At 61.7% G+C, this 26,008-nt stretch overlaps 3 protein-coding genes across 4 annotated transcripts in view; 2 read left to right on the forward strand and 1 right to left on the reverse strand.

The window, feature by feature from the left end:
* Window positions 1-3,508, forward strand: part of FANCA (FA complementation group A) — a 36,926-nt gene extending 33,418 nt beyond the window's left edge. Inside the window, exons 37-43 of the mRNA XM_054570268.1 lie at window positions 537-690; window positions 1,581-1,643; window positions 1,963-2,065; window positions 2,405-2,480; window positions 2,634-2,787; window positions 2,933-3,025; window positions 3,401-3,508. Coding sequence (XP_054426243.1) covers window positions 537-690; window positions 1,581-1,643; window positions 1,963-2,065; window positions 2,405-2,480; window positions 2,634-2,787; window positions 2,933-3,025; window positions 3,401-3,508 — 751 coding nt within the window. The remainder of the gene's footprint in view (window positions 1-536; window positions 691-1,580; window positions 1,644-1,962; window positions 2,066-2,404; window positions 2,481-2,633; window positions 2,788-2,932; window positions 3,026-3,400) is intronic.
* Window positions 3,509-3,534: 26 nt separating this feature from the next.
* Window positions 3,535-14,410, reverse strand: ZNF276 (zinc finger protein 276). Its single transcript, XM_054570282.1, has 11 exons — window positions 14,197-14,410; window positions 13,074-13,377; window positions 12,760-12,806; window positions 12,218-12,664; window positions 11,155-11,233; window positions 10,039-10,122; window positions 5,643-5,753; window positions 5,497-5,572; window positions 5,074-5,191; window positions 4,172-4,271; window positions 3,535-4,098 (listed from the first exon to the last, which is right to left on the reverse strand). The coding sequence occupies exons 1-11, from the start codon at window positions 14,384-14,386 to the stop codon at window positions 3,852-3,854; spliced, it is 1,803 nt and encodes a 600-aa protein (XP_054426257.1). The 5' UTR covers window positions 14,387-14,410; the 3' UTR covers window positions 3,535-3,851.
* Window positions 14,411-14,907: 497 nt separating this feature from the next.
* VPS9D1 (VPS9 domain containing 1) lies at window positions 14,908-25,347 on the forward strand. Of its 2 annotated transcripts, none has more exons than XM_054570224.1 (15): window positions 14,908-15,057; window positions 16,296-16,371; window positions 17,826-17,918; window positions 18,012-18,174; window positions 19,502-19,613; window positions 19,684-19,746; window positions 20,124-20,176; window positions 20,266-20,353; window positions 20,546-20,631; window positions 20,908-21,365; window positions 22,353-22,482; window positions 22,725-22,933; window positions 23,136-23,232; window positions 24,274-24,378; window positions 24,649-25,347. In XM_054570224.1, the coding sequence occupies exons 1-15, from the start codon at window positions 14,959-14,961 to the stop codon at window positions 24,815-24,817; spliced, it is 2,001 nt and encodes a 666-aa protein (XP_054426199.1). In that variant the 5' UTR covers window positions 14,908-14,958; the 3' UTR covers window positions 24,818-25,347. The 2 variants fall into 2 exon arrangements, with proteins under 2 accessions (XP_054426199.1, XP_054426198.1); XM_054570223.1 differs by having other exon boundaries at window positions 14,933-15,057; window positions 17,829-17,918.
* The last annotated feature ends 661 nt before the right edge of the window (window positions 25,348-26,008 follow it).

Genomic DNA, 26,008 nt, shown 5'->3' on the forward strand with positions numbered 1-26,008 from the left:
ACCCACCCTCCCAGGACTGCTGGGCAGCGGTCTCGTGTCCTGCTGGGTGTGGGGGTGTCTGAAGACATCAGAAGAATTGGGAGTCGGCCTTACATCTCTGTGACTCGCGTTCTTGTCCCTGATGCGCCCCTGTGTCTCCCTGCAGGGTTGGGGTGCTCTGAATCTGCTCGGAAAACCAGGGGGGCCAGTCCCGCCCACCAGCCTAACCTTATAGAGCAGATAGTTTCCTCAACCACTGCACTCCATTCCATTGTTTGTCTCCAGCCTGTTTTTGACCTGCTGGAGAAGCTTTCTGAGCAGCACTGCAGTCAGAGCAGCGTTCGAGACACAGGCTGGGCCGCGGGCCTCAGTGTCCCACGACTTCGTTGCAGAGCCCAGGCAGAAGGGATGAGGGCCTGGTCTGACTCAGAGCCCCTTGCTCACCCCTGCAGAGAGCAGGGTCAGCACTGTGACAGTTTCCAGAATAAGGACGTTAGGTGTTCAGCGGTGGCTCGGTGACGAGGCTCCTGTGATGACACATGTCTCTCTCCTCCCAGCTTCCTGTCCCCCGACACCATGCCCCCTGACACCGTGCCCACCGCTGCCGGCCCAGCCTGGGTGTCCGCTGCTGCGCTGCACTTCGCAATTCAGCGAGCCGGGAAGGGGAGCCCAAGGCGGGCCCTGGAGAGGCTGCACAGCCCCCAGGAGGAGGCAAGTGCCGCTCTCCCCACTTCGCCTCGCACATGGGGCTTCTCCAAGGACGGACGGGCAGATTGGAGGCTTCATCAGTCTTTGGAAGTAAAATTTACTGGGTTTAGGTTTCATAAGACTTTGACTTCAAGTCTTTGGTAAAACGAGTACCTTACGCTTCAGTTTGGAAGTGCTTTCGTTTGTCTTTCTCTTCCCTTCATGACCACCAGGACAGGGCGGGCATCTGCCTGATTCCATAGCCTCGGCTTGCGGGCACCACAGCTGGGTGGGGCTGGGAGACAGCAGGGGGGAGAGGCGTCCCCACGGGGACCCGTGGGGCCTGCCTGGGTTACGGGTCAGCTGGGGTCCACCTGCCAGCTCAGCATGCGCCCGCCCACCTGGCAACTAAATTGTGAGCCAAAGTAATTTTGCTAACTATAAAGCAAAAAACCCACAAACGAGATTGTTCCATGATTGTGCTTAGGTGGTTTTTATCGGAAGGGATTTGAGTGGCTCCAGAGCCCCCAGGTCTGGTGGACTGAGGGGACAGGGTGCACCCCCAGGGTCGGGAGAGGTGGGCTGGAGCCTGGCAGTTCGTCTCCAGGGGTGCACAGGGGAGGAGGGGGGTGAGGTTGGGCTGGTGGCTCAGGGCACAGTGAGCTACCTGCACTGGGCAGCTCTCATGCCAGGAAGACCCCTGGCAGCAGCCCTGTCTAAAGGTGGGTATAAAAATGACCAAGTCAGTAAGAATTTAACTCAGATTCTCTGTTTCAAAGTGCCTGAGAGAGTTCTTTCCGAGGCGACCCCCTCCGAGGGGAGGCCCGAACCTGGGGCCTGCACGGGGTACCCGGGAGGGGCTGCTCTGCGGCGCAGCGGTGCCTGCACGTTGCTAGCGCCGTTTGTGTTTGCAGCTGCTGCGCGTCCTGTTCTTCTTGTCCTTGTTGGGCCTGCTGTCGTCGCGTCTGACCCCACAGGTGCGTCGCCCCTCCGCAGAGGGGCCTCCAGACTTCCTGAGTCAGGAGTGGGCGGTTCGGGACCCTTGCCCAGGTTTCTCTGCAGAGTCCTGTGCTCACAGGAGTGCGGACTTTTCGCCCGTGGGCCTTTGTTTTGGTGTCTCCAGAACTTGGGTGCCCAGAACCTGGCCACCACCTCCTGCCTGAGCTCCCGCCATCACAGACCCTAGGGTGACACTCTGTAGGTCGTCACCTCGTAAGGGTCGCTCCTCCTCCCCACGCGTCATCCCGCCCTGCAGACATTGCGTGTGAGTCCTCCTCCCCCTTCTGTGGCTCACAGGCTGCCGACTCCCTGACGGCTTTGGACGTTTGTGCCGAGACCCTGCGGTGTTTGGAGAAGAGGAAGGTGTCCTGGCTGTCACTCTTTCAGTTGACAGAGACAGGTAAGAAGTCTGCTGAGACCTGATAGCAAATGGGTGGCCTTTGTCTAGTCACCAGCCATCAGGGTCGGACTGGGACCCCTGACATCTGAGTATTTCTTTTCAGAAGTAACTTTCCAATGGTTATCTTCTTGCAAAGCCTGTAAACCTAAGTTTTCGTCAGGGCCAACGCAGGACAAGCTCATTTGAGCACCAGCAGGGTTGAGTGGAGTCCTGAGGCCCCCAGGAGCTGCTGGGCTGTCCTGGGGGCCCTGCCTGCCCTGCCCCATAGGCAGAGAAGGTCCTCTGAAGACAGCGGCCCCTGGGGGGGCACCCGGGCTGACTGAGCCCCTTGGGTTGCAGATGCCGGCCTGGGGCACGTCCTCCTCCGCCTGGCCTCGGACCAGCTCATCAGGTTGCTGCCCGTCGCCTTCTACAGGTGAGTCCCCGCTGCTCCGTCAGGCCTAGTGCGCCCACAGGGAGCCCTCCCTGCCACCGCAGGCCCGCTCCAGATAGGGGGAGGTGGCCTGTGACTCCCCGTGCTCATCTCTGGGCGGTCATGGTATCACCTGATGTCTGGTCTCACCATCAGCCTCCTCTCCTACTTCGATGAAGACACGCTCATTCAGGACACCGCCTTCCTGCATGTTGCTGTAGACATGTATCTCAAGTTGCTCCGCCTCTTCGTAACCGGGGAGACGGGTTCACTCTCCACTCCAGCCAGGGACCAGGAGGTCCGGGACCAGGCAGGTGCAGGGGCGGGCTGTGTCCGGGCAGAGGGGACGTCCCCCAGGCCCATGGGCGAGCTCTTTGGGGCCCGAGGCTGTGAGGGCCCCTCCCAGTATGGGTGTGGATGGGCTCTGACTGTGGCTCCGCCGGTCCCCTCTATAGGGTGATGCTGTCAGCCTGGTAACAAGAGCTCGGCTTTTTCTGCTGCAGTCAGTGCCTCGGTGTCCCACACAGAGCTTCTCACACATGGCTGAGGTAACAAGGCTCACCGTGGTGGGGTTTTTTGGTTTTTTTTTTTTTATGTTTATTGATTTTAGAGAAAGACACGGTGTGGGGAGAGAAGCATCGATTTTCTGCTCCACTGAGGCCTTGCTCGTTGTCCTTGTATGCACCGACTGGGGATTGAACCCACAACCTCGGTGCATCGGGACAACACTCCAACCAACCGAGTTACCCAGCCAGGCACCTTGGTGTTCACTTTTAACTCTGAAGCCTGAGAACATGGAGACCTTACACCTGGCCTGGTGGCTGCCACGACCACTTGGCTGGTGGCCGTGGCCCCTGGCTCCCCCCTCCCCATGCCCTGGGTGTCGGGTCTCTGCCGCACTAAGAATGCTGTTTTCCGTGCAGCTCCTGGCCTCTCATGGAGGCTGCGACCCGGAACTGAGTGCCGCCCTCCTGAGCAGGCAGCAGGCCGCACCTGGCACCGGCCCCTCCCAGGAGCTCCACCTCTTCTGACTGGACCCGCACACGCACCATGCCTTTGTAAATAATTTATTACGAGAGCGATGTGGACGTCTTGTCACACTGAACAGTGGATTACAAATCTCCTTGATTGCTTCAGGGGGTAACAGGATTCAATTATTTAAAATTTGCATCTGGCCCCAAGTCAAGTAGGAAAATAAAATGCTGGTCCCAGAGTGGACACCAAGGCTACCTGGGCCTTGCACCAAGCTCCCTACATCCCAGCCCAAAGCTGGGCCTCAGCGTGGGGCTCTCAGGATGAGCCATCAGGTCACACGCAGGAACTACAGAAGTCGTCCTGTGACCCCATCTACCGTCTGTGAGTTCAGGTGCCCCCTCAAGTGGGCTCAGGCTTCACGGCCTGACCCTCGGTGGCCCCAGGTGGTGGCTCCAGGGGCAGGGCCTTGTCCTGGGTCTGTGTCAGAGGGTGGACCATGGACATGTGCACATTGAGGTTGTGTGCCTTCTCAAACCGCCGGCCACACTGGTCGCAGGCAAAGTCCAGCTCAGTCTCGGCCTTGTGTTTGGTCATGTGGTACTTGAGGGATGCCCGCTGCCGGCACTGGAACCCACAGACTTCACACCTGGGGGACAGGAGGAAGTTAGCAAGGATGTGGGTGCCGATGTGACCACAAGGAGGTACCAGTCCACACTTACTGCAGAGGCTTGGCTCCTGAGTGCCGCATCTGGTGGACAAGGAGGTGCTTCCGCTGCTTGAAGGTCTGTCCACACTCATCGCAGATGTAGTTCCGCACCTCTGAGGAGAGACAGGTGAGCACAGGCCCCAGAAAGGCCCACCCTCTTGGGCTTGCTACACTTGGTGCCGAAGCTGGGGACCTTTCACTGGACGACAGACCCTTCTGATAGAGACCATTAATGGAGCCCTGTGGCCCATGGCTGGGGCTGTCTCTGAAGCCTCTGGAGAGCTGAAGCCCATTTGCTCTCATGGTAGAAGGGCACCTGAGCACCTGGAGGAATCTGTCGGGCCCAACGTGTTCAAGGCCACTCCCTACAAAAGCCACAGGGAAGTGGTGTCCCAGCAAAGCCAACAGAGCGGACGACCCTGAGTGAAGTAATTCACTCACGTGGGACTTCCATGTTAAGAAATCTGTCTTGTGAGGAGGAGGTGCTAATCTGCGAGCTGCCTTCTGGGCAGAAGCAGCCATGAGGCAATTGAGTGTATGGGTCACGTGTTTCCTGACATGTGGGTTGTACGGTCACGCCAGTGAGAGTGGAGGGAAACCATGAAACTAGTGCATCAGACGAGCCCAGGCTGGAACGTAGCGGGGAAGTGGCCTTTGATTACCAGCAGTGCCCGAGGGGCACTCCCTGCCTCCTCTGCACTTTCCTTCCCCGGCGTTACTACCATGCCTGGCTTCCTCGTAAAATCCCAAAAGTGTGTCGCCTAAAAATTTTTTAAAATTCCACCAAAATCATGGAAGAGCCCTGGGATTTCTTTGCTGCTCATTCCCACTCTGACTGACTGAGCTGACCTGACACTGTACCCCAGGGGCACGTGGACCCTTGGGGCTGCTCCCATGAGGGGAGCGAGTGCATACCTGTGTGGATGAGCTTCACGTGCCGCTGAAGGTAGCGGTCAATCATGAACACCTTGTTGCAGCCAGGGTGGGGGCAGGGCCTCTCGCGGACCTCTTCATGGTGCTCCTTGATATGCTTCTGCAGGGACAGTGCAGCCCTGAGCGCTGGACTCGCTGTGACAACTCGCCCATCACGCAGCCCCTACCCCTCCCTCAGGTCCTGCCCGGCGCCTTCAAAGGAACAGACCCAGCTATTCTCCACTCCAGACGGTGCTTTCCCAAGAGCAAAGGCCAGCGTGTCGTCACCCGCAGAGGACAGCAATGGTGGGGCTGCTTTGTGCCTCCAGTTCCCCGGACTCACAGGCACCCCTCGGGGGGGTGGGGGGGTCTGCCCCTGGTGCTTCCCCCAGGCTCCAACCCTGGATCCAGTGGCGCCCGCCTCACCTTCATGCCGTCCGCCCCTCGGTACACGGCTGTGCAGCCCTGGTACGGGCACTTGTAGATGGTGGGCAGCTCCTCCCTGCAACAGAGCGTACCCTGGAGCTGCCACCCTGGTCTCACCCCTGCAGTGCAGCCCACACCGGCCTCACCTCTCACAGCGGAGCTTGTTCTTCCAGCCTGGCTTCGGTCCAGGCTTCTTTCGGATTTTTGGTTCTTCAGGCTTCTTTGCTTCTTTGCTTCCGTTCTTCTTACCAGCAACCCTGAAAAGGAAAAACAATAGATGCAGTGATGCCTCTGCGTTTCGTACAGTGTCTTCATGTTCCTCCACACTCCTCTCTCCCCAGTGCAAGAGGCGGGGCTTCCTCTTCCAGTGTGAAACTTCCAGGGTTAACCTGCTTTGGTCTCTGCTGGCTGGGGTCCTGAAACAGACCCTGAGCCACCACAGCCAGGACAGCTCGGGAGGCAGAGGCCCGGCACTGCCACCTTGGGAGGGCCAAGGAAAAGGATGATGGATGACCACAGCAACTGTGAGAATGCATTTATTCTAAGTATCAAAACCGAATACTCTGTGCCCTGGCCAGGTGGCTCCGTTGGTTAGAGCATCATCTTGATATGTCATGGTTGTGGGTTTGATCCCCAGTCAGAACGCATGCAAGAATCAATGAGTGGATCAACGAACTGATGCTTCTGTCCATGTTTCTCTCTCTGAAAAATCAATTTTAAAAAGTTTCAAAGCTTGAGTGATCAGTCCCCACCAAAATAACCATGAAGTTAGAAAAAAGATCACAACAACTGGGGAATCTCTGCGCCCTGATGGGACATCCTTGTGTGAGAAGTGCTGTCTCTGGAAAGAGAGCTGAGTGCCCCACCAGCTGCCACCCCCCATTCCTCAGCCCTGCTGCTGGGGCCAGGGTGGCCTCTGGGAGGGCCCAGATGCAGCCGCCACCCCCTCTAGTGTCTATCATAGGGGAGACATGCACACTTGTTTTCCTCCGTGGACCCAGACATTTAAGGAACTCGTCAAACAGAAGGGTGCTTCTGGGACCACATGTGACAAGCCACAGCTGACACCACCCTCAGTGGTCAAGAGACTGAACCACTTCCCTCTGAGATCACAAATAAAATGTACTGGATATCCTAGCCAGAAACATTAGGCAACAGGAAAAACAAAAGCCACCTATGTTAAAAAGGGAGGAAAATTACCTCTATTAACAGATGACCTGATCTTATATGTAAAAAACCCTAAAGCATTCAGCTTTAATGCTTTATTAAACATAATAAACATATAACAACATAAATTCAGCAAAGTTGGAAGGTAGAAAATGAACCAGCACCACTCCTATTTCTATATACTAACAATGAACAACCCAAGAAAGAAATGAAATTCATTTGCAGTCATAGCACAAAAAAAAAACTCAACAAAAAACTTTGGAATAAACTTAACCAAGGATATAAAAGACTTGTACACTGAAAACTACAAAACACTGATGAAAGAAATGGAACTAAATAGACATCCCATGTTCATGGACTGGAGGACTAACATTCTTAAGATGGCAATGCTTCCCCCAAAGCAATCTCCAGGTTCAATCTCTATCAAAATCCAAATGATGTTTTTTTGCAAAAATAGGGGGAAAAACCCCTAAATTTCACATTGAATTTCAAGGGACGTTCAACAGCCAAACAATTTTGAAAAGCAATGCTGGAGGACCTAAGTGCCTGATTCCAAAATTTACTACAAACCTACAATAATCAAAACAATATGGTACTGGCATACAGAAATGTAGATCAGTTGAATAAAGTAGAAAGGACAAATAAACCTTCACAAGTACAACTGATTTTCGACAAGGGCGCCAAAACCATTCGATGGGGAAGGGGCAGTCTCTCCGATAGAGGTGCCGGGAAACTACCCACATACAGAATGGAGGTGGATCCCTAATGTACACCGCATGCAAAAACTAACTCAAATGGATCAAAGGCCTGAATGGAAGAGCTTAAACTATAAAGGTCTCAGAAGAAAACAGGGATAAACCTTCATGATCCCATTGGATTTGGCAAAGTTTTCTTAACTATGACACAAAAGCATGGACAATGGAAGTAAAAAATAGGCGAACTGGAATTCCAAATGAAAATTGTTGTGCACCAAATGACACTATTAAAGAGAATGAAAAAGACAACCCACTGAATAGGAAAAGTATCCTACAACCCAATTAAAATATGGGCAAAAGCTTTGAATAGACGTTTCTCCAAAGATATAGTACATGTAAAGATGCTCAGCATCACTAATAGAGAAATGCAAATCAAAATGACAATGAGATACTGCTTCCTACCATTAGCATGACTTTTTAAGAAAAATAGCAATGTTCTAAGGATGTGGAGAAGCTGGAACCCTGTGCCCTGTTTGTGGGGATATAAAAGGCGCAGCTGCTGTGCCAAGCTGTGGCAGTTCCTTAAAAAGTTAAACACGGACTTACCACGTGACCCAACAGCTCTGCTTCTGGGTATGCACTCAACAGAACTGAAAACAGGCACGGAGACACTTGTATACCAGTGTCCACAGCCCTGTTCACATCCACCAGAAGGTAAAGACAACCCCAAACGGGAGATGGACAGCTCAACAAAATGCGGTCTAGCCACACAACAGAGCAGTGATTTTCAACCTTTTTCATTTCATGACACACACAGGCTAATTAAATTATGTAGTACGCCAGCAAAGTTTTGCCAGTCTGACCCAAAAAAAGGCAAAAACCCATCATTTTGATTTCTTAACATCAGACAGCTATTGTTGTGTTAGCTGTTGTCATTTTTTTTATTTGACAATCTCAGGGAAAAGAGGTCAGTGCCCTTGACTGAATAGTCCTGTACTGCATGTTTCAAACGTTCCTGGGAAGCACCGGCTGTGCCATGGGCGCACTGTGTGGCAGTCGCTGCAGGAGCTTTACCACTCAGCAAGTGCCAACACAGGCTACAGCCTGGTGGATCTTTCAACCTTACACCGAGTGAAAGAAGCCACTCACGGAAGGACAAACGTCATGTAATCCCACCTCCACAAAGTCCCTAGGATGAGTGCTCAGACTCGAGGTGGTCTGGGGAGGGGGCCGAGGGGAAGTCCTGACGTGATGGCTGCAGGTCCTTCTGTCCGGGACGGTGGAGTGTGGCAATGGTGGCGACTGCTGCACAGCACTGGATGCACCTGATGCTCCTGAACGGCGCACTTAGAAATGGTGCACTGTTACGTGTATCTTACAATTTTAAAAAAGGGTCATAAACAATTGCTCTTCTCCTCAGAGCTCCGTGTGTTGAAAGCCTTTCTGGTGACTGAGGCCTCTCCTCCCCCTGCCTCTGTGGTAGCTGTTCTCGGAAACCTGGCTGTGTGTCCTGCTCGCTAGCCTCCACCCCCTTCTGAGGGGCACAGGCAGCCCACCAGAGCCACCAGCCCACCAGTGACTTGCCATTTCCCTTCCACCCTCGATGTCTGTTGAGAGCAGGTGGCTTCCAAGAGCCTGTGGGGCTCACAGCTGCCTCCCTGCAGCCCTGGGAAGCTGTGGGGCAGGGGCTCCAGGCTCCAGACCCCAGACCAACTCTGATCTCTCCCCAGAGCCCTCTAACTGTCCTCCGGTTTCTCCATAATCCACGTCAGAACTTAAAGGAAAAGTCACGGTTGCTTTTCAGCCAGTGTTCTGGACCTTCTCGGCTGAGGGTGTGGGTCTTGTTTTCGCTGTATTGTGAAATGCTGAAGGGCAACACACATCAGCATTGGTAACTGGGGTTTGGGGTTATTCCTGGGCACAGGATGGGAGGAAAGTGACACAAGTGAAACTTGTCCCTGCCTGCCAGGACCCTATGTTCTAACTGCAGAGACAACGCAAGTCCCTGAAGAGAAGGTCAAGGTAAAGTCATAGAAGCAGCTCAACAAGAAAGTGGCTTAAAGCCCTGGCTGGTGTGGCTCAGCGGACTGAGTGCACCGGCCTGCGAACCAAAAGGTCACCAGTTGATTCCCAGTCAAGGCACATGCCTCGGTTGCAGGCCGGGTCCCCAGCTGGGGGCGTGCAGGAGGCAACGGATCCATGGCATATCAATGTTTCCCTCTCTTTCTTTCTCCCTTCCCCTCTCTCTAAAACTAAAAATAAAATCTTTTTAAAGTGGCAAAGAAACTGGTGCCAGAGGCACAGCTGAGAACCCCTGCCAGGCTGGGTTCAGGGCCCCAGAGACTCAGAACAGGGAGAAAGCAGGAACCAGTGGCTGGCAGGGCTGCGGCTGCACCCGGGACCGGCACGGGGGCGGCAAGGAGCTCCCGGACGTGGCTGGGCCATGCCCACGGGCCCGCTGCCACCCCCCCGAGGCCATCTGCTGCCTCACAAGGGGCCTGGGGCCAGGTCCCAAGGGCTGAGCCGGCAAGGCCTCAGCTCACGCAGAAGCCACACTGCACTGGGGCTCGCGGGCGGACACGAAAAGCCTGTGCTGAGGGAGCGCAGACGCGGCACCCCCGTTGCCCACTGGGCACCGCCCTCCAGCCCCGGGCGCATGCACCACGTCTGCCCCCCTTACTTCTTTTCTGGGTAAGGCTCGAAGGACTCATCTGAGGACTGTGTGTTCTGCTTCTTGTCGTTGTCGTCTTCACTCAGCACGTCCCTAGGACAGAAAAGAGAGCCTTTAGCACTAAAGCCCTCGGGTGGGTGGCAGATCTGATACAACTTCCTGTCTGAAGACATGCCGTCCCTGTGTTCCATGTTTTAGTTCTGAAAGTGCCTTAAGAAACCCCAAATCCCCAAATCTCTGATCGCATCTCCTAGCAGAATAAGCCAGGGTCACTGAAGTCCAGCAAGCTGGCGGTCCCTGCCAGCCACCTCCCTCACACCAGGGCCTCTCCACGGGGACCCAAGTGGGCGGGAAGACCCTCCCAGGCGGCGGGAGGGAGTCGGGGCTCACAACATCACCTCGCCCTATCACTGAGCACCTGGCAGGCTGGCAGGTCAACTGTCAGCCATCTCGAAGGTCACAAAGGCCAGAAAAGGCTCCGTGCTTCTGTGACCTCCACCCTGAAGCATGAATTGTGGTTCACGCCTGGTTGGGCAGGAGCCACAGCTTCCCCCAAGGCCCGCCCCCGGTCAGCAAGGCTCCAGGCTGGCTGGTGGCCTGCAAGACGGCCCGTGACCACTGCTGGTGCCAGGGTGCTGCTAGCAACACGCGCGGGCTCTTCTGGCCCCTGGGCCACGGGCACCCTGCTGCAGCTGCACTAAAGCCTGTGCTGGTCAGTGGACAAGGGGCGTCTCCATTCCAGCCGCAGGGTGTGAGTGGTTCCTGGCTCAGAGGTGGGGGGTGGCCTAGAAGTGGGCAGCCCCAAGTCACACTTGTATCGCGACACTAGCTTCTTCTGCTCTGGGAACATGTGCAGTCGCCACAGAACTAAGGTCCTGGAGGCGGCAGCAAGCAACAGCAGCAGGGGGCGCCCCAGGGTCGTCCCCAGAGCTCCACACCGCCCGGGGCCTGCTCCCCGGTTGCTGCGTCCGGGCGAGGGACCCTCTGGGACCCAGGACGCCCCCAGTCAGGACTGAGAAGCCTGGAAGTATCCCCAGCCAGAACACGGGCAGCAGGCCCCTAGGATGGTGGCATTTGGTTTTCCAAGAAGAAATTTTAGGCTGTTTAAACCCACTCTTCTCTCACCCCTCAGAAAGGTCACTGAACTCGTCTTTTACCCGATCATCCGAGGTTGAAGATGGGAACTGCTTCTCACCCAACTGCCCTGAGAAACAAAGAACAGGGCTCCGGTCACCAGCACAGCGCGCAGGCGGGGCTCCCAGCAGGCAGGCGCCGCTGTTTGACAGCCTGCCTCCTGGGGGCGCCGGGTCCTCCAGCCTCCAACCCGCTCCCACGCCCAACTGCACCCCCAGCAAGGCCCCAGCCCAGCGAGCCGGGGAGCCCGTGCGCCCAGCACAGGCGGGGCAGCGCTGAGCACCAGAAACCCAGCAGACAGGGCCAGCCGCCCGCCCCACCCCCACGGTATCCAGCCGTGCCAGGGTGGGACGGCTCACGCGGTGTGAGTGTCTCAGGACGTTTTAGAATATCACTTATCAAGCCACTGCAAGCACAGTTTAAACAGCCGTGTGGCCTCAGGACCCTCTGACACAGCCCCCCCACCCCCGCCAGCATCTGAGCGTCTCCGTCACCCAGGCCCTCCTGGGAGCTGAACTTTCTGAAAGCGCCATAGGGCTCTCGCTCAGGGGCGGCCAAGTGCCCAGGCATGGACAGGTGCACACGTGGCAGCTGATAGCAGGCAGGGAGCCGACTGGACCCTCCTAACGTGACGTCTGTGACAACTGCGCCACACCCCTGACGCTGTGAGGTCGGCCCCGAACAAGGGCCCGTGTCTTCCCTCCCTACTGGGCAGAGGAGCCTGTCCATGCCAGTCCCACGGAGGCATCGCCAGCGCCCTGGCTGAGGCCCAGGAAGTGACCCACGGCAGCCTCAGAGGCACCAGCTGTCCCGTCCCCCCACGCCCCACAACAACGGCCCATTCTTCCCTTCCCCGGGCCCCGACCGCAAAAGAGGGACGGAGGAGGGTCCCCGCAGCCCTGCGGGCACAGGGGCCTCGGCCCTCCCGGCAGGTGCCCGCATGACACCGCCACTGCCGCCCAGCCCATGACGGTGCCCACGTCCACTTCCTGCTGGGGACCCTGCTGCCTCAGGAGTAGGGATCCTGGCCTGACCGCCCAGAGGGGCCTCCTACCTGGGGCCCCGCTCGGGGGGAGGCTGGACTGAGGCAGGGGGCTCGGCCCACACCCCACAGGGCTGCCGTCTGAAGGAGGTGGGGCCGCGTCTGTGTGGGGCAGCGTCTCGGCCTCAGCCCAGGCTGCGGTCGCTTTGCCCTGGGAGCTCGGAGGAGCAGCCCCGGTGGGGTTGGACCTCCGATGCTGAGGGAGCCGTGGGGCCGTCTCCTTGCCCCACGCCCACTTGACCGCCAGCGCGCTGTCCAGCCAGAGCGCCCCGCAGCTGGAGTCGGTGTCCATTGTGTAGTCATGTCCGCGGTCACAGCCCCACACGGCCTGGATGACACCGCAGTACTCGGAGGACAGCGTCCTCTGCAGGCTGGGCAGGGCCCCGCAGCTGGCCGCATGTCCGTGCACCCACCCCACCAGGCCACGCAGGCCTTCGGGGCTCGAGGCGATCAGGTCCACTGGGAAAGGCACAGAGACGGCAGCCCCGGGCTGGTCAGCACCGGCCTGCAGCGAGCCCACCCACACACCACACACCTCGTCCAGGGACACTCACCCAGACACGCTCCCTCCTCCGCCTCTGCCGGGGGCTGGGCACCCACCCTGCGAAGGGTCAGCATGGCCGTGAACCAGCGGGCCTGGCAGCGAGCAGGGGGCAGGCTTGCTCCCTTCACTGCCCCGGCCCCTCCACGTTGCCTCTGTGCCCTCGGGGACACCGTGGCCCTCACCTCCCACATCATCCACAGGAGGCTCCCAGGCGTCTGCTGCGCCCCGCCCCCCACCCCCCTGCCCCGCACAGGTTCCCACCAGGCACTTTCTGTGCTGAGAACAGCAGACCACCGCCAAATGAATGAAGGAGGGAGTGCCTACTGTGCACAGGGCTTCCGGGGGCTCATCGGGGACACGTTGACTCTCTGCAGAAAGGACTTGAGGAGGCCGTGGCACTGGTAGAACTGGGCGTGGCAGTTCTTGCAGACAAACTGAGACAGGGCTGGGTCCTGGTGGACCGCCACGCCCAACAGGTGCTGGAAATCCCTGATGAAAACACGTTCCCCTGGGGGTGGTCTCTCCGAGCTCTGCCCAGGTGCCCGGCCAGTGATGCTGCGGAGACTCCGTGCGGAGAACTTCCCGTGGCAGAGGCGGCAGTGCCCCATGGCTAGAGCCCGGCCTGCTCCTGGGCAAGCACAGGAGACATCAGGTCAGCCGACGAGGCTGCTCGCTGCACAGGACACACAAGACACAAGCTCCCAGGAGCGGAGCGGGGCCCCGCTGCCCCCAGGGGGAGGCCCATGCTCTGCCAGCCTCCCAGCTGCCTGAGTGGAGAGGAACCCTCCATGGGGCCTCCCCCGACACATCCCTAAAACACAAGCCCATGTCTGCGCCAAAGGCAGGGCTCTGGTCTGGGCTCCCAGCTGAACACACACACAGCCTTTGGGAAGATGCGGCCAGTGGAGGGCCTTCCGGTCCAGAAGACGTTGCAAAGAACGCTAACTGTCTCCACTCCAAGTCCAGCATCACATTGAGCCCAGGACCAGACAAGGATGCCTCAAGAAAACAACTGCAGGCCCACATGCCTGACGAACACAAATGCAAAACACGAGCAAACCAAAGTCATCAGCGCACTCAAAGAATCCCACACCATGACGCAGGAAGTAGGGCTAACTCCAGGGGGGCAAGGCCAGACCCCTGCCAGCGGGGCCCAGGCTCCCCCAGGCTCCGCTCGACCCACCGAGCTGTGTCAGCCAGCCGGCCACCGAGGCGCGGGAGGTGAGGCGATTGTCCCCGGCTGCAGCCCTCAGCGCAGCAACCAGGACGGAAGCCCAGACCAAGTTCGAGCCCGAGCGGCAGGGAGGGTCAGCGGCTTGCGAAACAGCCCCCCGTGCGGTCGCCTGGGAGGCCCCCCTGCCTGCCCGCAACGCAAGGACGCCCCGGGAGACAGGCCGGGGCCGTGGGCACCGAGCGGGACGTAGTCCCTGGCGGCAGCCGGACCCACCTGCCTCGTCGGCGCCGTCCTCGCAGGCCTGCGCCGGCCCCCAACGCAGCCGCGAAGCCACTAAGGCCGCCGCCTCGTCCACGCTCGACCCGCTGCGGGCGGGGCGTCCCCGGGTCCGGCCGCCGCCCGAGCCCCCGCGCAGCCGAGCAGCCCCAGGCGACAGGAAGCGGCCGAGCCGGTCCCGTTTCATGGCGGCTGCCCCGGAGCTCCGCCCCGTTCGCCGCCGCTCGGCCCCGCTCGGCGGCACTCGGGACCGCTCGGCTCTCCGGGCCTGGCGGCTTGGACCCGCTAGGTCCTGCTCGGCCCGGAGCTCTCGGCCGCTCGGCTGGACTGCGCTCGCTCGCTCCCGCCCGCCGTCGCCTCTCGGCTCCACTCGGCTCGCTGGAAGCGGGAGGGCGGGGCGAGGAGGGGAGGGGTCGCGTGACGAAACGGGGCGGAGCGGTGAGCGCGAGGGGCGGGGCGAGGAGGGAGGGGCGGCACCCGCGCGGTTGGCGTGTCACGGACGTGAAATAAGGGGGCCGATTGTGGAACTCGCACGCTCGTGGCAACTGCGTGAAGAGGCTATTGGACAGCTCCGTCTCTTCCGTCCTCAGCGCCGAGCGCGCGGCAGGGCGAGGTAGCCGGAAGTGCGCCCGCGCCGGTCCCGGGTGTTCCGGCGGTCCGCGGCTCGGGCGGCGTCTGCTCCCGTGCATTCTTTGTTCCGGTCTTCTGTCCGCCCGCCCCGCCCCTCGGCCGCCAGCACCGCCTCCCCCGCCCGGCGCCATGGCCGCTGCGGCCGGGGACGGCGCGGTGAAGCCGCTGCAGTGCGCCATGAAACTAGCCAACGGGGCCATCGAACTGGACACCGGCAACCAGCCCCGGGTGAGGCGCGGCGCGGCGCCGCGGGGGCGGCCCCCGCGCGAGGCCGGCCCGGTGGGCGGGGGCGGGGGCGGGGCCGCGGGGTGGGCGCAGGCAGGACCCCACGGCCGCGGCGGGGCGCTGGGCGGGGGTGTCGGCTTCTGACCTTGGACAGCTCCCAGGCCTGCCCGCTTCGATTTTCCTGTCTGCTCAAGCAGGGAATCAGAGCCGCGCTTTTATTTATAAAGTACAAAAGGGGATACAGAAGGGTCCGCGAAGCAGCCTCCAATATAGAGCTGGCAGACAGCATCGTGTGTGTGTGTATTTTTCCGGGAGATGCTATAGATTTAATCAGATTCCCACCGGGGACAGCACCCAGAAGAGGTGAACTGCTGCTCCTCCGTGCTGTGTCTTTCCAGTCGTCTCAGCCGCGGCGGGGAGGCCGCACCTCGTTCCGAGAACGATGAAACGGTGCCGAGCAGGTGGAAAAGCCGGCTGAGCGGCACAGCGCTGCCCGGGAGGGAGAAGGCTGCGCGAGCCTGGGGAAGCATCCCGCCGCCTCAATCCTTTGCTGTCCCCAAGTCCCAACTTGGTTTTCTAGGGAAGCAGGTGCCCCCACAAATCAGAAATCCTTCCCGGAATCCATTTTATCCTAGTCTCTGAGGCTTAAACGAGAAGTAGGATGCAAAAAACAAGAAATGAAACACCATGCTATAGGTTCCCAACGCCCTGCTCAGGGAACAGAATGCTCACACCCTTGAAAATGGCAATAATTCTATTGTTCTAGATTCCCATGTACTCAGGCAGTGGGGTTCAGGAAAGGAATTTCCCAGAAGCGAAGCCAGAAAGTGATTCTAAGATTTGCAACACCACTCCCTCATTAACCTCCCAGGAGAAAAACTTTAGAGCCACTGAATGAATGGCACAGGAAGGAAACTTGTTGCACAGAGTGAAAAATGACAGCAGCTCTCAAAGCTGCTTTTCCCGACCCCTGAACATCCCGTGCTAGAGAATAAGGCAGTGGGAGAAAGCATGGATACCCAGCTGAGCATCTTTCCCTTCAAGACTGGAGAAGATGGACGCCACTCTCTGAGCCCCAGGCAGACCAGCCAATCGGCGAACCCCCCCGGGCTGGATGCTTGGGTGTATCTCAGAGAGGAGCAGATGCCACTGTTCCTGTTTCCCACAAGGGCAGTGGGACGGAGCGATGGAATCTTTGCCTCGACCGCCTGACCCCTGCCTTTTCTCTCCCCTGGGCCCAGGAGGCATATACAGAATACCTGAGGAGCATCCACTATATCTCCCAGGTGCTGCTGGAAGAAGTGGAAACCACCAAAGGTACAGCGCTCAGCTTCACTGCTGCTCTTAGGCTGGGCAAATTTTGGCCACCATAGCCTTTGGTAGGTTTCAGGCCTGGGGTGGCCGGACCTAACCCACTTGGTCAATAGCAGAAGGTGAACGGAAGGGCACTCAGTAAGCATGAGCTATGGTGGGGTAACATGGGAGCAGCAAGGGACAGGCGCCCTGAGGGGTGACGGGGGGCAAACCAGGGAAGAGCGAGTTGAGCAGACGCTGGAGACCATTCCCTGCAGAGGGCGCACAAAAGCTCTGAGCCGAGAGTGGGTGGGTACGAGGGAAGGCAGGCAGGGCGGAGGGGGTCGGGCAGAGCCTCGGGTGGAGCGGGGGAGTTCTCGTGGGCCGGTCCACTCACGGGCTCCGGGGAGAGGCCGGCAGGGAGCAGGGGGGAGGCCTCCTGGAGGCGGGTGGGCTGGGGGGTGTTCTTTAAAGCTGCACCTCCCAGCCTTGGCGGTGGGGCGGGGAGATGGTGAGCTGCCGGGGGGACAGGGAGGGGCCCAGCCTGCTCGCCATGCCCCCCAGCCCCTGCTCAAGGGCGCCATGGTCGGGGGGAGGGGAGGCCCCGGGGAGCTCAAGAGCTCTGCGCGCTGCAGGTGGAGGACTGGGAAGGGGGCCGGGGGTGTGGGGGCTCAGCGGCAGGGCTGGTGGCGTCCGGGGGTTTTCAGGTGCAGCTCCTACTGTGATCGTCTGCTGATAGGAGCAGCCCCCACAGGTGGGGTGCAGAATGGAAGCCATGGGGGAGCAGTGCCAGGGTGGGCTGAGCACAGCCAGAGGCGGGGAAATGAGGGGTGAAGCTGTCTCTGAAATGGCCAATGACTGGCAGCCCACCTGGAGGAGGCGCTGGGGTGCAAGTGGCGTCCTCAGAGGAAAAGGTCCCATTAGAGTGGAGGCGGGTATAAGAGAACTGAATGGTAATGGGGGGGAAATACAGTAAAGATTAAATTTAAAAAATAAAAATAAATGAAAATAAAAGTAAAAGGCACATTAGGTAGAGGGAAGGCTCTGACAGTCCAGCCAAGGCAGTGGAACAGCTGGTCAGATGCTGGGCTGGCCTAGCTCGGAGCCCCAAGGTAGACGGTCAGAGAGGAGGGGAGGATGGGCTGGCCCAGGAGGCCAGCTTAGGAGGCAGCAAACTTGCCCTTTTTAAAAAAAAAAAAAGGTTTCATTTATTTACTTTTTTAAAAAGGGGGGAAGGGAGGCAGAAAGGGAGAGAAACATCCACGTGTGGTCGCCTCTCATGCGCCCCCTCCAGGGGACCCCACCACAGCCCAGGCCTGTGCTCTGATTGGGAATCGAACCGGCAGCCCTTTCGGTTCACAGGCCGGCGCCCGGTCCACTGAGCCACACCAGGCCGGGTGCCCTTGTTTTAACCTCCGCAAGGATCTGATCAGCGACTGAGGGGGTGGTAACCAGGCTTCTCGTCCCTTGCTCCCTAGAAGCTGGGCAGCCCGTGCCCCTGGAGACCGTGAAGATGCTGAAGCTGGCAGAGCAGTGTCTGGAGAGGGCCCAGTCGACCGCGGCCAAGCTTGGTGGGCCCCAGCAGAGACTCCCCTGGGGCCCTGCCCCCGAGCCTGTCTCTTCTGTCGGGTGCGGGACCCTGTGCTGACTCGCCTGCCTTGCAGGGAAAGCCTGCCCGAAGCCAGCCGAGCCCGTGGCTGCGGCTGCGCCCTCACCTACCAGCCGGCACCGCCGGGTGTACTCGGACGAGGGGGGGAAGCTCCTTCCATTTCTGCCGCCTGAGATGTTCCAGAGGCTCCAGGTGGTGGAGGCGCAAAGCTCGAAGAAGTAAGAAGGGGCAGAGCGGGAGGGGGGCTGAGTCTGGGTGTGGAGGCCGGGCCAGGGAGCCAACATGGGTCCCAGAGCGTCCCCTGCGCCCGGCAGAAACCATGCCCACCGTCCTGGGAGAAAAGCTCCTTCAGTTCCCATAAAGGGAGGGGTGCACAGTCTGGGATAACCAAGCACAGAAAGAAAAAAACTAAAGGAATGACAGCAGAAACAGACCCGCAGCGTCTTCAGATAGAGTCATCAGACATGGCTTCTAAAACAGTCATACTCTGTATTCAGAGAAACAAAAAAGCAAGTGCGAAAATACCTGAATACCTACATGGGAGACACACCGGCAGGGAACACAAAGCTGCAAAATCTGACCCAGCATATAAAGAGCCAGGTAGAAACAAAATGAAGAATATAACGCCAACGTTATTGTTAGCAACTAAGTGGTAACAGTAACAACAGTTTACAGTTGATACTTGAACAAACCAAGGGTTTCCTGCCAGGACACCCACGCAGCTGGAAACCCAAGCACGCCTGAGTCGGCCTCAGGAAACGTGATTCCCAACAGTGGATCCAAGATACAGTTGCCCCTCAGACATCGTGGGTTTGAATACGCAGATTTCAAGTAAATTTTAATTTAAAAGCTTGTGTATAAGTGGGAGCCACGCAGTTCAAACCTGTGTTGTTCAATGGTCAGCTGCATGTCCCCCAGCAGAAAGGTGCACGTGTGCAAAAAAAAAAAAAAAAAAAAAAAAAAAAAAGACAGGTGTATAGGCGCAGGGCAGACAGAACTGAAAAGAAATCAATGAATTGGATAAAAGGTCAGAAGATAGGCAGAACGACCCACAGAAAGGAAACGAAAGACAGAAAACCAGCGCTGGCCAGAGAGCGCAGTTGGCTGGAGCATACGTGAAGCAACCAATCCATGTCTGTCTTTCAAATCAATCAATAAAAACAATTTAAAAAAGACAGAACACTTGAGGGATAGAAGGTCTACCATCAGGTCACTGAGTTCCAGAAAAAGAGGAGAAAAAAGTCAGGAGAGGTGTGTTACTTGAAGACATAATGGCAGTTTTCTGGGACTGATGAAAAAATCAAGACCCAGGCGCCAGCATCGTAAGGAAGACAGACAGAGGGCCGGCCCCTCCGCGCCCCGGTTCCCCACACACAGCGCACCCACCGCTCAGCCTGCCCAGGCCTGCTCCCTCCTTTACTCTTCCTGCCGGAGCCGCCACGGCTTCCTCGCCTCTGGCCTCAGGCCTGGGTCAGGAGGGCCCTCGGGTCGCCAGAGCATGGCTGGGCTTCCGGGGCCCAGACAGCAGCTTGTCTCCACGTCCAGGGAGCTGACGCCTCTGGAGGAGGCCTCCCTGCAGAACCAGAAGCTGAAGGCTGCCTACGAGGCCCGGATGGCCCGCCTGGACGCCAGCCAGGCCCTGCAGAAGACATCGCTGGTGAGCGGGCCCCCGGGAGGCTTGGGCTGGCAGGGGCGGGGAGCAGGCCTCACCCCCTCCGCCCCCCCAGACCCTGTCCCTGCAGCGGCAGATGATGGAGAACCTGGTGATCGCCAGAGCCCGGGAGGAGACCGTATCCTTTCCTTTCCGCCAGTCCTGCTTTGTGCCCAGAGGGGAGAGTTCAGGGTGCGACCTCGCGCTGAGAGAGAAGGCGGTGGGGGTGCAAGGGTGTCAGGGTCCGAGGCCGGTCCGTCCAGCTTGGGCGAGGCTGGTGCTCAGGGACCGTCCCTCTCACCCCGGGGCTGTGGCAGACTCCTGGCCCCGCCTCCTGGCGCCCACAGCTAGCCCCTTCTCCACCGTGCGCCTTCCCTCCCTGAGTGGGTGCCCGTCCTCCGGCCCGTGGGCTGGACTGCACCTGGGGGCTGGGGCGGTGGCCTCCCATGTCCGGCCGGGGTGGCCTGGGCTCGGTGTGCGTGTGGGGCCTCCGATGCCGCCTTAACTCAGCCCCAGCTGCAGAGGAAGATGGAGGAGCGCAGGCTGCGGCTCCAGGAGGCCGCCAACAGGTGCGTCCCTGCGGCCGCCGGGGCTCAGCATGGCTGGGAGGACTGGGGTGGGCCCCCAGCAGCCTGAGGCCACCCGGTCCCCCTCCCAGGAGGTTCTGCAGCCAGGTGGCCCTGACGCCGGAGGAGCGGGAGCAGCGGGCGCTCTACGCCGCCATCCTCGAGTACGACCAAGACCACGTGAGTCCTGGGGGGCGGCCCCGTGTTGTACGGCGGGGGCCGCGTGGCGTTGGATCTTTCCTGCACCCCAGGGAGCGCGTCGACAGTGTGGCCTGGTCTTTGGTGTGAAGCTGTGGCAGGGGCGGGGAGGGAGGAGGGGCGCCCCACGGCGGGGTCCCACCAAGCTCCGCTCCAAGGCCTGCCGTCCTGCAGGACTGGCCGAAGCACTGGAGGGCCAAGCTCAAGAGGAACCCTGGGGACCTTTCCCTGGTGACCAGCCTGGTGTCACACCTGCTCAGGTACCAGGACCCTCAGGCCCTTCCCCTGGCTGCCTGCGGCAGGGCTGGAAGGGGAAGAGGGGGAGGAGGCGGGCGTGGTCCTTCACGGGCCTCTGTCGGCTTCTCCAAGGGGCGGCTCAGACTTTGTTTGGAAAGAACACACCAGACGCCTCTCTGGACGGCAGCGCGGGGAGGGATCTGAGGGGAGCGCCAGCTTGCTCAGCCCCCAGGACAGGGGCCCGCCAGGGGCCGGGTCCCGGAGCTGCGCCCACACGTGCACCCCGCTTCCGCCTGCAGCGTTCCGGACCACCCCATCTCGCAGCTGCTGAAGAAGCTCCAGTGTGCCGTGTACCGGGCCCTGTACCCCATCGTGAGCAGGGGCGCCGTGGCTGCCTCAGCGCCCGGCTGCTGCTCCCTGCCCCCCGACGCCGACGGGCTGCTGGCGCCCGGAAGCCGGCGGCTGCGGCCCTCGCAGAGCCTCTACTGCATGCTGTCCCCTCTGGAGCCCACCCCGGCCCCACAGCCCCCTGACGGCCCCCCAGCCAGTCCCCCCGCACCTCCACTCCAGCCTGGGCTCCCCGACGGAGGGGTGGGCAAGGACAGCTCCTTCGAGGACCTGGAACAGTTCTTGACCACGTCTGAGAGGCGGGGCCAGGGCCCCGGGGGGCGGCCTGAGCCCCAGACCTCAGGGGTGAAGGAGGAGCCCTTGCTGGCACAGCTGAGGCGCACGGTGAAGGACATTCACAACGCCATCGGTGAGCGGCGGTCCCACGGGACAGCGGGCGGGTGCGGAGCCGCCCTGACTGCAGACAGGCCTGGGGGCCCTTCCTCTGGGCCGCAGCCGCCAGCACCGACCTAGAGCCCTGCCTCCCGGGCAGACGCCCACCTGCCTTGGGGAGCAGCCGGGCTGGCTGGGGGCCTGGCCCTCCCTCCGTCCCCGGCTGTGTGCTCAGGGGGCTGCCCACAGACGCAGCCTGGCCCGCGGCAGCCGTGCGGGGGAAGGTCTGCGCCAGAGCCCCTGGCAGCCGGCCTGCGCTCCAGGCCGCCGCGGGCTCAGCATCCTCCCAAGCCACAGACTGTCATGTGCCCGCAGCCTGGCGGTGACGAGGGGTTCACCCGCCAGCTTTTTCCACTTCGTGAACAGTGTGTGGGCTCCCTGAGGGTGGGGCCCTGGGTGGCCAGTGGCTTCCAAGTCCCTCACAAGGAGGAAGGTTTTCGGGGCTGAGAACCCGTGACAGAGGCCCACAGTCAGGCCTTTTCGTCATAGGGCCCCCCCGTCCCCCAGCCGGGCCCCTATCCTTCCGGGGTGGGTCCCCCACCTCCTGGGGCAGGTCCCCCTCACTCCCAGGCAGGTGTCCGTCTCTCTGGGCCGGAGGTTTCTTGTCTCCAAGTGTGTTTCTCAGGTTTCTCTGGGCTCCGGCCGCTTGGGGTACGAACCCTTTTCAGAAAGAGCCCCTTCTTACCTCCCCTTTCCAGGGCTGCCTCCTCGGCCCCCTGGGGTACTGGGCAGGACCCTGGGAGCCCCTAGGGACTAGGGACCAGCCCCTGGCTCTGAACCTGGACCGCATGGGCTCAGAGGGGGCTGGTGTGGAGGGAGGGCGAAGCAGACGTCCCTCCCCTACGGAGCCACACCGAGGCTGGCTCTGGGGGTGCGGAGGAGCAGGGGGGCGGGCGCTGGTCTGGGGGTGTCCAGAGGCCGCAAGCTGGCCCCACAGTGCCGTGTGCCGGCTCTGTCCCGGCAGACAGGCTGCTCTCGCTGACCCTCCTGGCTTTCGAAGGCCTGAACACGGCCGTCTGCAAGGACCGCTGCCTGGCCTGCATCGAGGAGCCCTTCTTCTCCCCGCTCTGGCCCCTGCTGCTGGCCCTCTACAGGTGCCGCCCCAGCTACAGGCCCTGGTGGGGTCCCCCGCAAGCCACGGCCCTTCCTCCCCCCGGGGCCGCTCCTGGCTGTACTTCCCTAGGGCTTTGCCCTGAGCACGGCCGCAGCTGTTTCCCGTCTGCACGTTGCCACATCGCCCCTGCCGTGACCCCGGACGCGGCCAGCTGCCCCCGCCCTGCCTCTGTGCCCGGGCAGGGCCCCTCGGGCCTCTGAGCCTGGCCTCTCTCGGCCCCAGGAGCGTGCACCGCACCCAGGAGGCGGCGCTGAGCAGGAGCATGGAGCTCTACAGGAACGCCCCGCCTGCCGCCCTCGGCATCCCCGGCCAGCTGCTCCCCCAGGGCCCCACGAGCCCGGGGGCCAGTGCCTACCCCTACCGGGCCGCAGCCCAGGAGCTGGGGCTGCTGGTCCTGGAGAGCTGCCCCCAGAAGAAGCTGGAGTGCATCGGTGAGGGGCGCTGGGAGGTGGAACGGGGACAGCACCCTGGGGCTTGTGTCCCTGACCTGGGGGCCGCAGGCCCTCGTCCAGTCGAACGGGTGTGTGTCCACGTCCGGGGCCGGGGTCAGCCGGGCTGCGGGCGGGCAGGTGCCGGCTGTCCCCGGGCCGCCCCCCGCCCCCGCCTCACCCGAAGCCTCGTGTCTGCGTGCAGTGCGGGCCCTGCGGGCCATCTGTGCCTGTGCCGAGGGCTACCACCGGGCCCAGGAGCCGGCCCCCGGGGCCGGAGCAGCGCCCAGCGCGGCCGCCATGTGAGTCCTGGGAGGGCCCGGGGGGCAGGAGGGGGCCGCCCGCTCTGCCTGGGCCTCGGGGCCGCCGCTTCTTGCTGCCCGCAGCTGGTCACCCCGGCACAGGGCCCGGCCCCACCCCTGGGGCCCACACGGCCCCACGCCTCCCCAGGTCAGGGCTTCCCCGAGGAGTTCCTGAGGGGCGGGGGCCCTCGGGCTCGTCGGATGAACCGTGGGGCTGCTCCCTCCAGAAGCAGGTGCACGGCCTCTCTGTCACCTGCGGGAGCTGCCCGGCTCAGGGAAGAGCCTGCTCCCTGCCCTGGGGCTCCTGCGCCCTCCCTGCCCCACCCTCCCCAGAGCCCGGGGCTCTGATGCCTGGTCCTGCCTCAGTTTCACCTGGACCTGCCTGTGGCCCACAGCCCCCTGCCCTGGCGCCCGCCTGGGGCAGGTGTTCCCACAGCACCGGCAGGGGCTCTGCCTCCCCCCACCTGCCGCACGGACCAGGGTTGTCCCGAAGGCGCCTGCCGTCGCAGCCAGACGGGCAGGCCGTGGCTCCTGCGCACGGCTGGGAGCCTGCGGGTGGCGGACAGGTGGCGGTCAGAGCGGAGTGTGTGGTCGGCCAGGCGGAGCTCCACCCAAGGAGAGAGACAGGCGCCCTGCCCCCGCCCAGAGCCAGTGGGCTGGGCCTTGGTGCAGGGCAGCTGGGGGCTCTGGCCGGGCCCCCGCAGCCCCAGCCCCGGTCGGCCACCTGGCCTCCCAGTGAGCAGCGGCAGCGGCAGGGGCAGGACCGCAGGGTTTCTTGGCCTGGCTGCGGCCAGCACTGGCTTCCCCCATGCGTGCCCGCCTGCCCCTGCCGCTGTGTGGTGCCCGGGCCACCCCATCGCCCTGCGCCCCAGCCTCCCCCGCCCGTCCTCCTCGGGGGCCTTCTGGGGGGCGGCCCGGCTGCCCCCGGTGCTCTGCGCCGGGCCGGGGGGCTGGGGCAGAGGGCAGCCAGCGAGCCTGGGGCCCAGGGCTGAGCTGAGGCTTCAGGGTCTGGCGACCGACCAGCCTGCCCCCGCCCGGCAGTGGTGCCGACGACCTCCTGCCCATCCTGTCCTTCGTGGTGCTCAGGAGCGGGCTCCCCCAGCTGGTGTCGGAGTGCGCGGCGCTGGAGGAGTTCGTCCACGAGGGGTAGGCTCGCTGGGCGGCAGCCGGCGGGCGCGCAGCTCCCCAGCCCCTCCCTGCCAGCCCTCGCTCAGCACGGGGCTGAGGCCGGGGAGAGGGAGAGGCCTGGGGCCAAGCCCTAAGCAGTGTCTGCGTGAGGGGTGGGCTGTCCCCACCTGGCCTCCAGGATAGCCCCTCTGGGACCCCAGCGTCCAGGTCCTGCCCGAGGGCAGATGCCCCTTCGAGAACTCAGGGCCTCCTCAGGTCCCCGTGGTGACAGGCGCCGCCTCCACACAGGTATCTGATTGGAGAGGGAGGCTACTGCCTGACGTCACTGCAGAGCGCCCTGAGCTACCTGGAGCAGCTGCCCCGGGGGGCCCTGGGCCGGGAGAGGAGGAGGGCCCCCGCCGAGGACTGTCCGGGCACCACCTGCACCGGGACTCTGCAGCTGTTGCCCCTTCCCTGACCCGACCTCTGTCCCCAGGCTGCTCCTGGCAGGACGGGGCTCAGCTGGGCCAGCTCCCAGGAAGCCGGCGCTTCCCTTCCCTGCCCACGGCCTGAGCGGCTGGGCTGGGAGCCGGAGGGGCGGGCTCCCCTGGGGGCACGAGGGCGCAGCCAGGGCGGGGGGCCTTGCGTCCCCTGGGGCGGCTCCCTGGGCCAGCTCCCTGTCTGAGTCCCAAGGAGAGCTTGTCCTTGTCGGCCCTCTGCCCTGGAGGACTGGGACCCGGGTGGTTTGAGACTGTACTGTTTATTTATTGGGCACTGACCACTCCCCCGCCCCCTGGGGGCCCAGGCGCCCCGGGGGCACTCGCCGTGTCTGGGGCCCCTGAGCCACACCCCCACCCTGGGCTGGGGTGTCACACGCCCTGCGGCAGGGTCCTGCCCCCCGTACATCCTTTTCTGAGTTGGTGCAAACCTGGGGGGTCAGTGCCTGCCTGCAGCCCACAGCCTGGCCTGGCTCTCTGTGTCCCCAGCAGCCACTGAGCTGGCTGTAAATAAAGAGGTCACCAACATCTCACCCTGAGTAGGTTGCTTGCTCCCCCCACACCAGCCGACAAGCAAGAGCCAAACTTCAGAGACCATGGTGGCACGCCCACCACACCAGGCCCGCCCCCCAGGCCCCCTGTGCAGGCCTGGGGGGGGCCCCCTGGGGCAGGGTGCTCTGCGGGGCGGGGGCGGGGGGGAGGTCGCACCTGGGCAGAACCTGATCCCACAGCCCTTGGCCTGCAGGGCTCTCAGGAATGTTTCTGCCCCAGGTGAGCAGTGGCACCTGCGGCTCCCAGAGCAGAGCGGCGGCCACTGCATGGGCAGTGGTGCCGGGAAGGAGGGGTCCCTGCAATCTGGGTGGCCAGAGGTGGGTAGCTGGGTCCAGCCACAGCTGACTCTCGTCCCGGGCGCAGGGCTTGGGTTCTTCGGGAAATGTTCCTACAAAACACGACCTGACCGTCACCAGCATTCAGTGGGCCAGAGAGTGTTCTAGGCCTTCTGCGGGTTCACCCCTCCGAGAGCGCCGGGAGCTAACTGAGCCATGGGGCAGTCAAGTGCCTTCCTGGTGACGGGGCTGAGTCTGAGCCAGCAGGACAGCTTTCAAGGCTAGTGGGCACCTGGGGCCCCTGTCCCATCAGGGTCCTTTGTGGGCTGGGTCCCCTGCCCACTA

This window comes from Pteronotus mesoamericanus, unplaced genomic scaffold, assembly GCF_021234165.1.
Source record: "Pteronotus mesoamericanus isolate MK-2021 breed Mesoamerican mustached bat unplaced genomic scaffold, CSHL_Meso_final contig_202, whole genome shotgun sequence".
Classification (NCBI taxonomy): Eukaryota; Metazoa; Chordata; class Mammalia; order Chiroptera; family Mormoopidae; genus Pteronotus; species Pteronotus mesoamericanus.

Bases quoted from the DNA above. Each gene is read 5' to 3' on its own strand.
- ZNF276 (XM_054570282.1), bottom strand. From the start codon at position 14,386: ATGAAACGGGACCGGCTCGGCCGCTTCCTGTCGCCTGGGGCTGCTCGG. The intron at 12,665-12,759 runs GTGAGTGTCCCT...TGCCTTTCCCAG, and splicing joins GGAGGAGGGAGCGTGTCTGG to TGGACCTGATCGCCTCGAGC. The intron at 11,234-12,217 runs GTAGGAGGCCCC...TTTGTTTCTCAG, and splicing joins CCCCCCGAGCGGGGCCCCAG to GGCAGTTGGGTGAGAAGCAG.
- VPS9D1 (XM_054570224.1), top strand. From the start codon at position 14,959: ATGGCCGCTGCGGCCGGGGACGGCGCGGTGAAGCCGCTGCAGTGCGCC. The intron at 20,177-20,265 runs GTGCGTCCCTGC...TCCCCCTCCCAG, and splicing joins CTCCAGGAGGCCGCCAACAG to GAGGTTCTGCAGCCAGGTGG. The intron at 22,483-22,724 runs GTGCCGCCCCAG...TCTCGGCCCCAG, and splicing joins CTGCTGCTGGCCCTCTACAG to GAGCGTGCACCGCACCCAGG.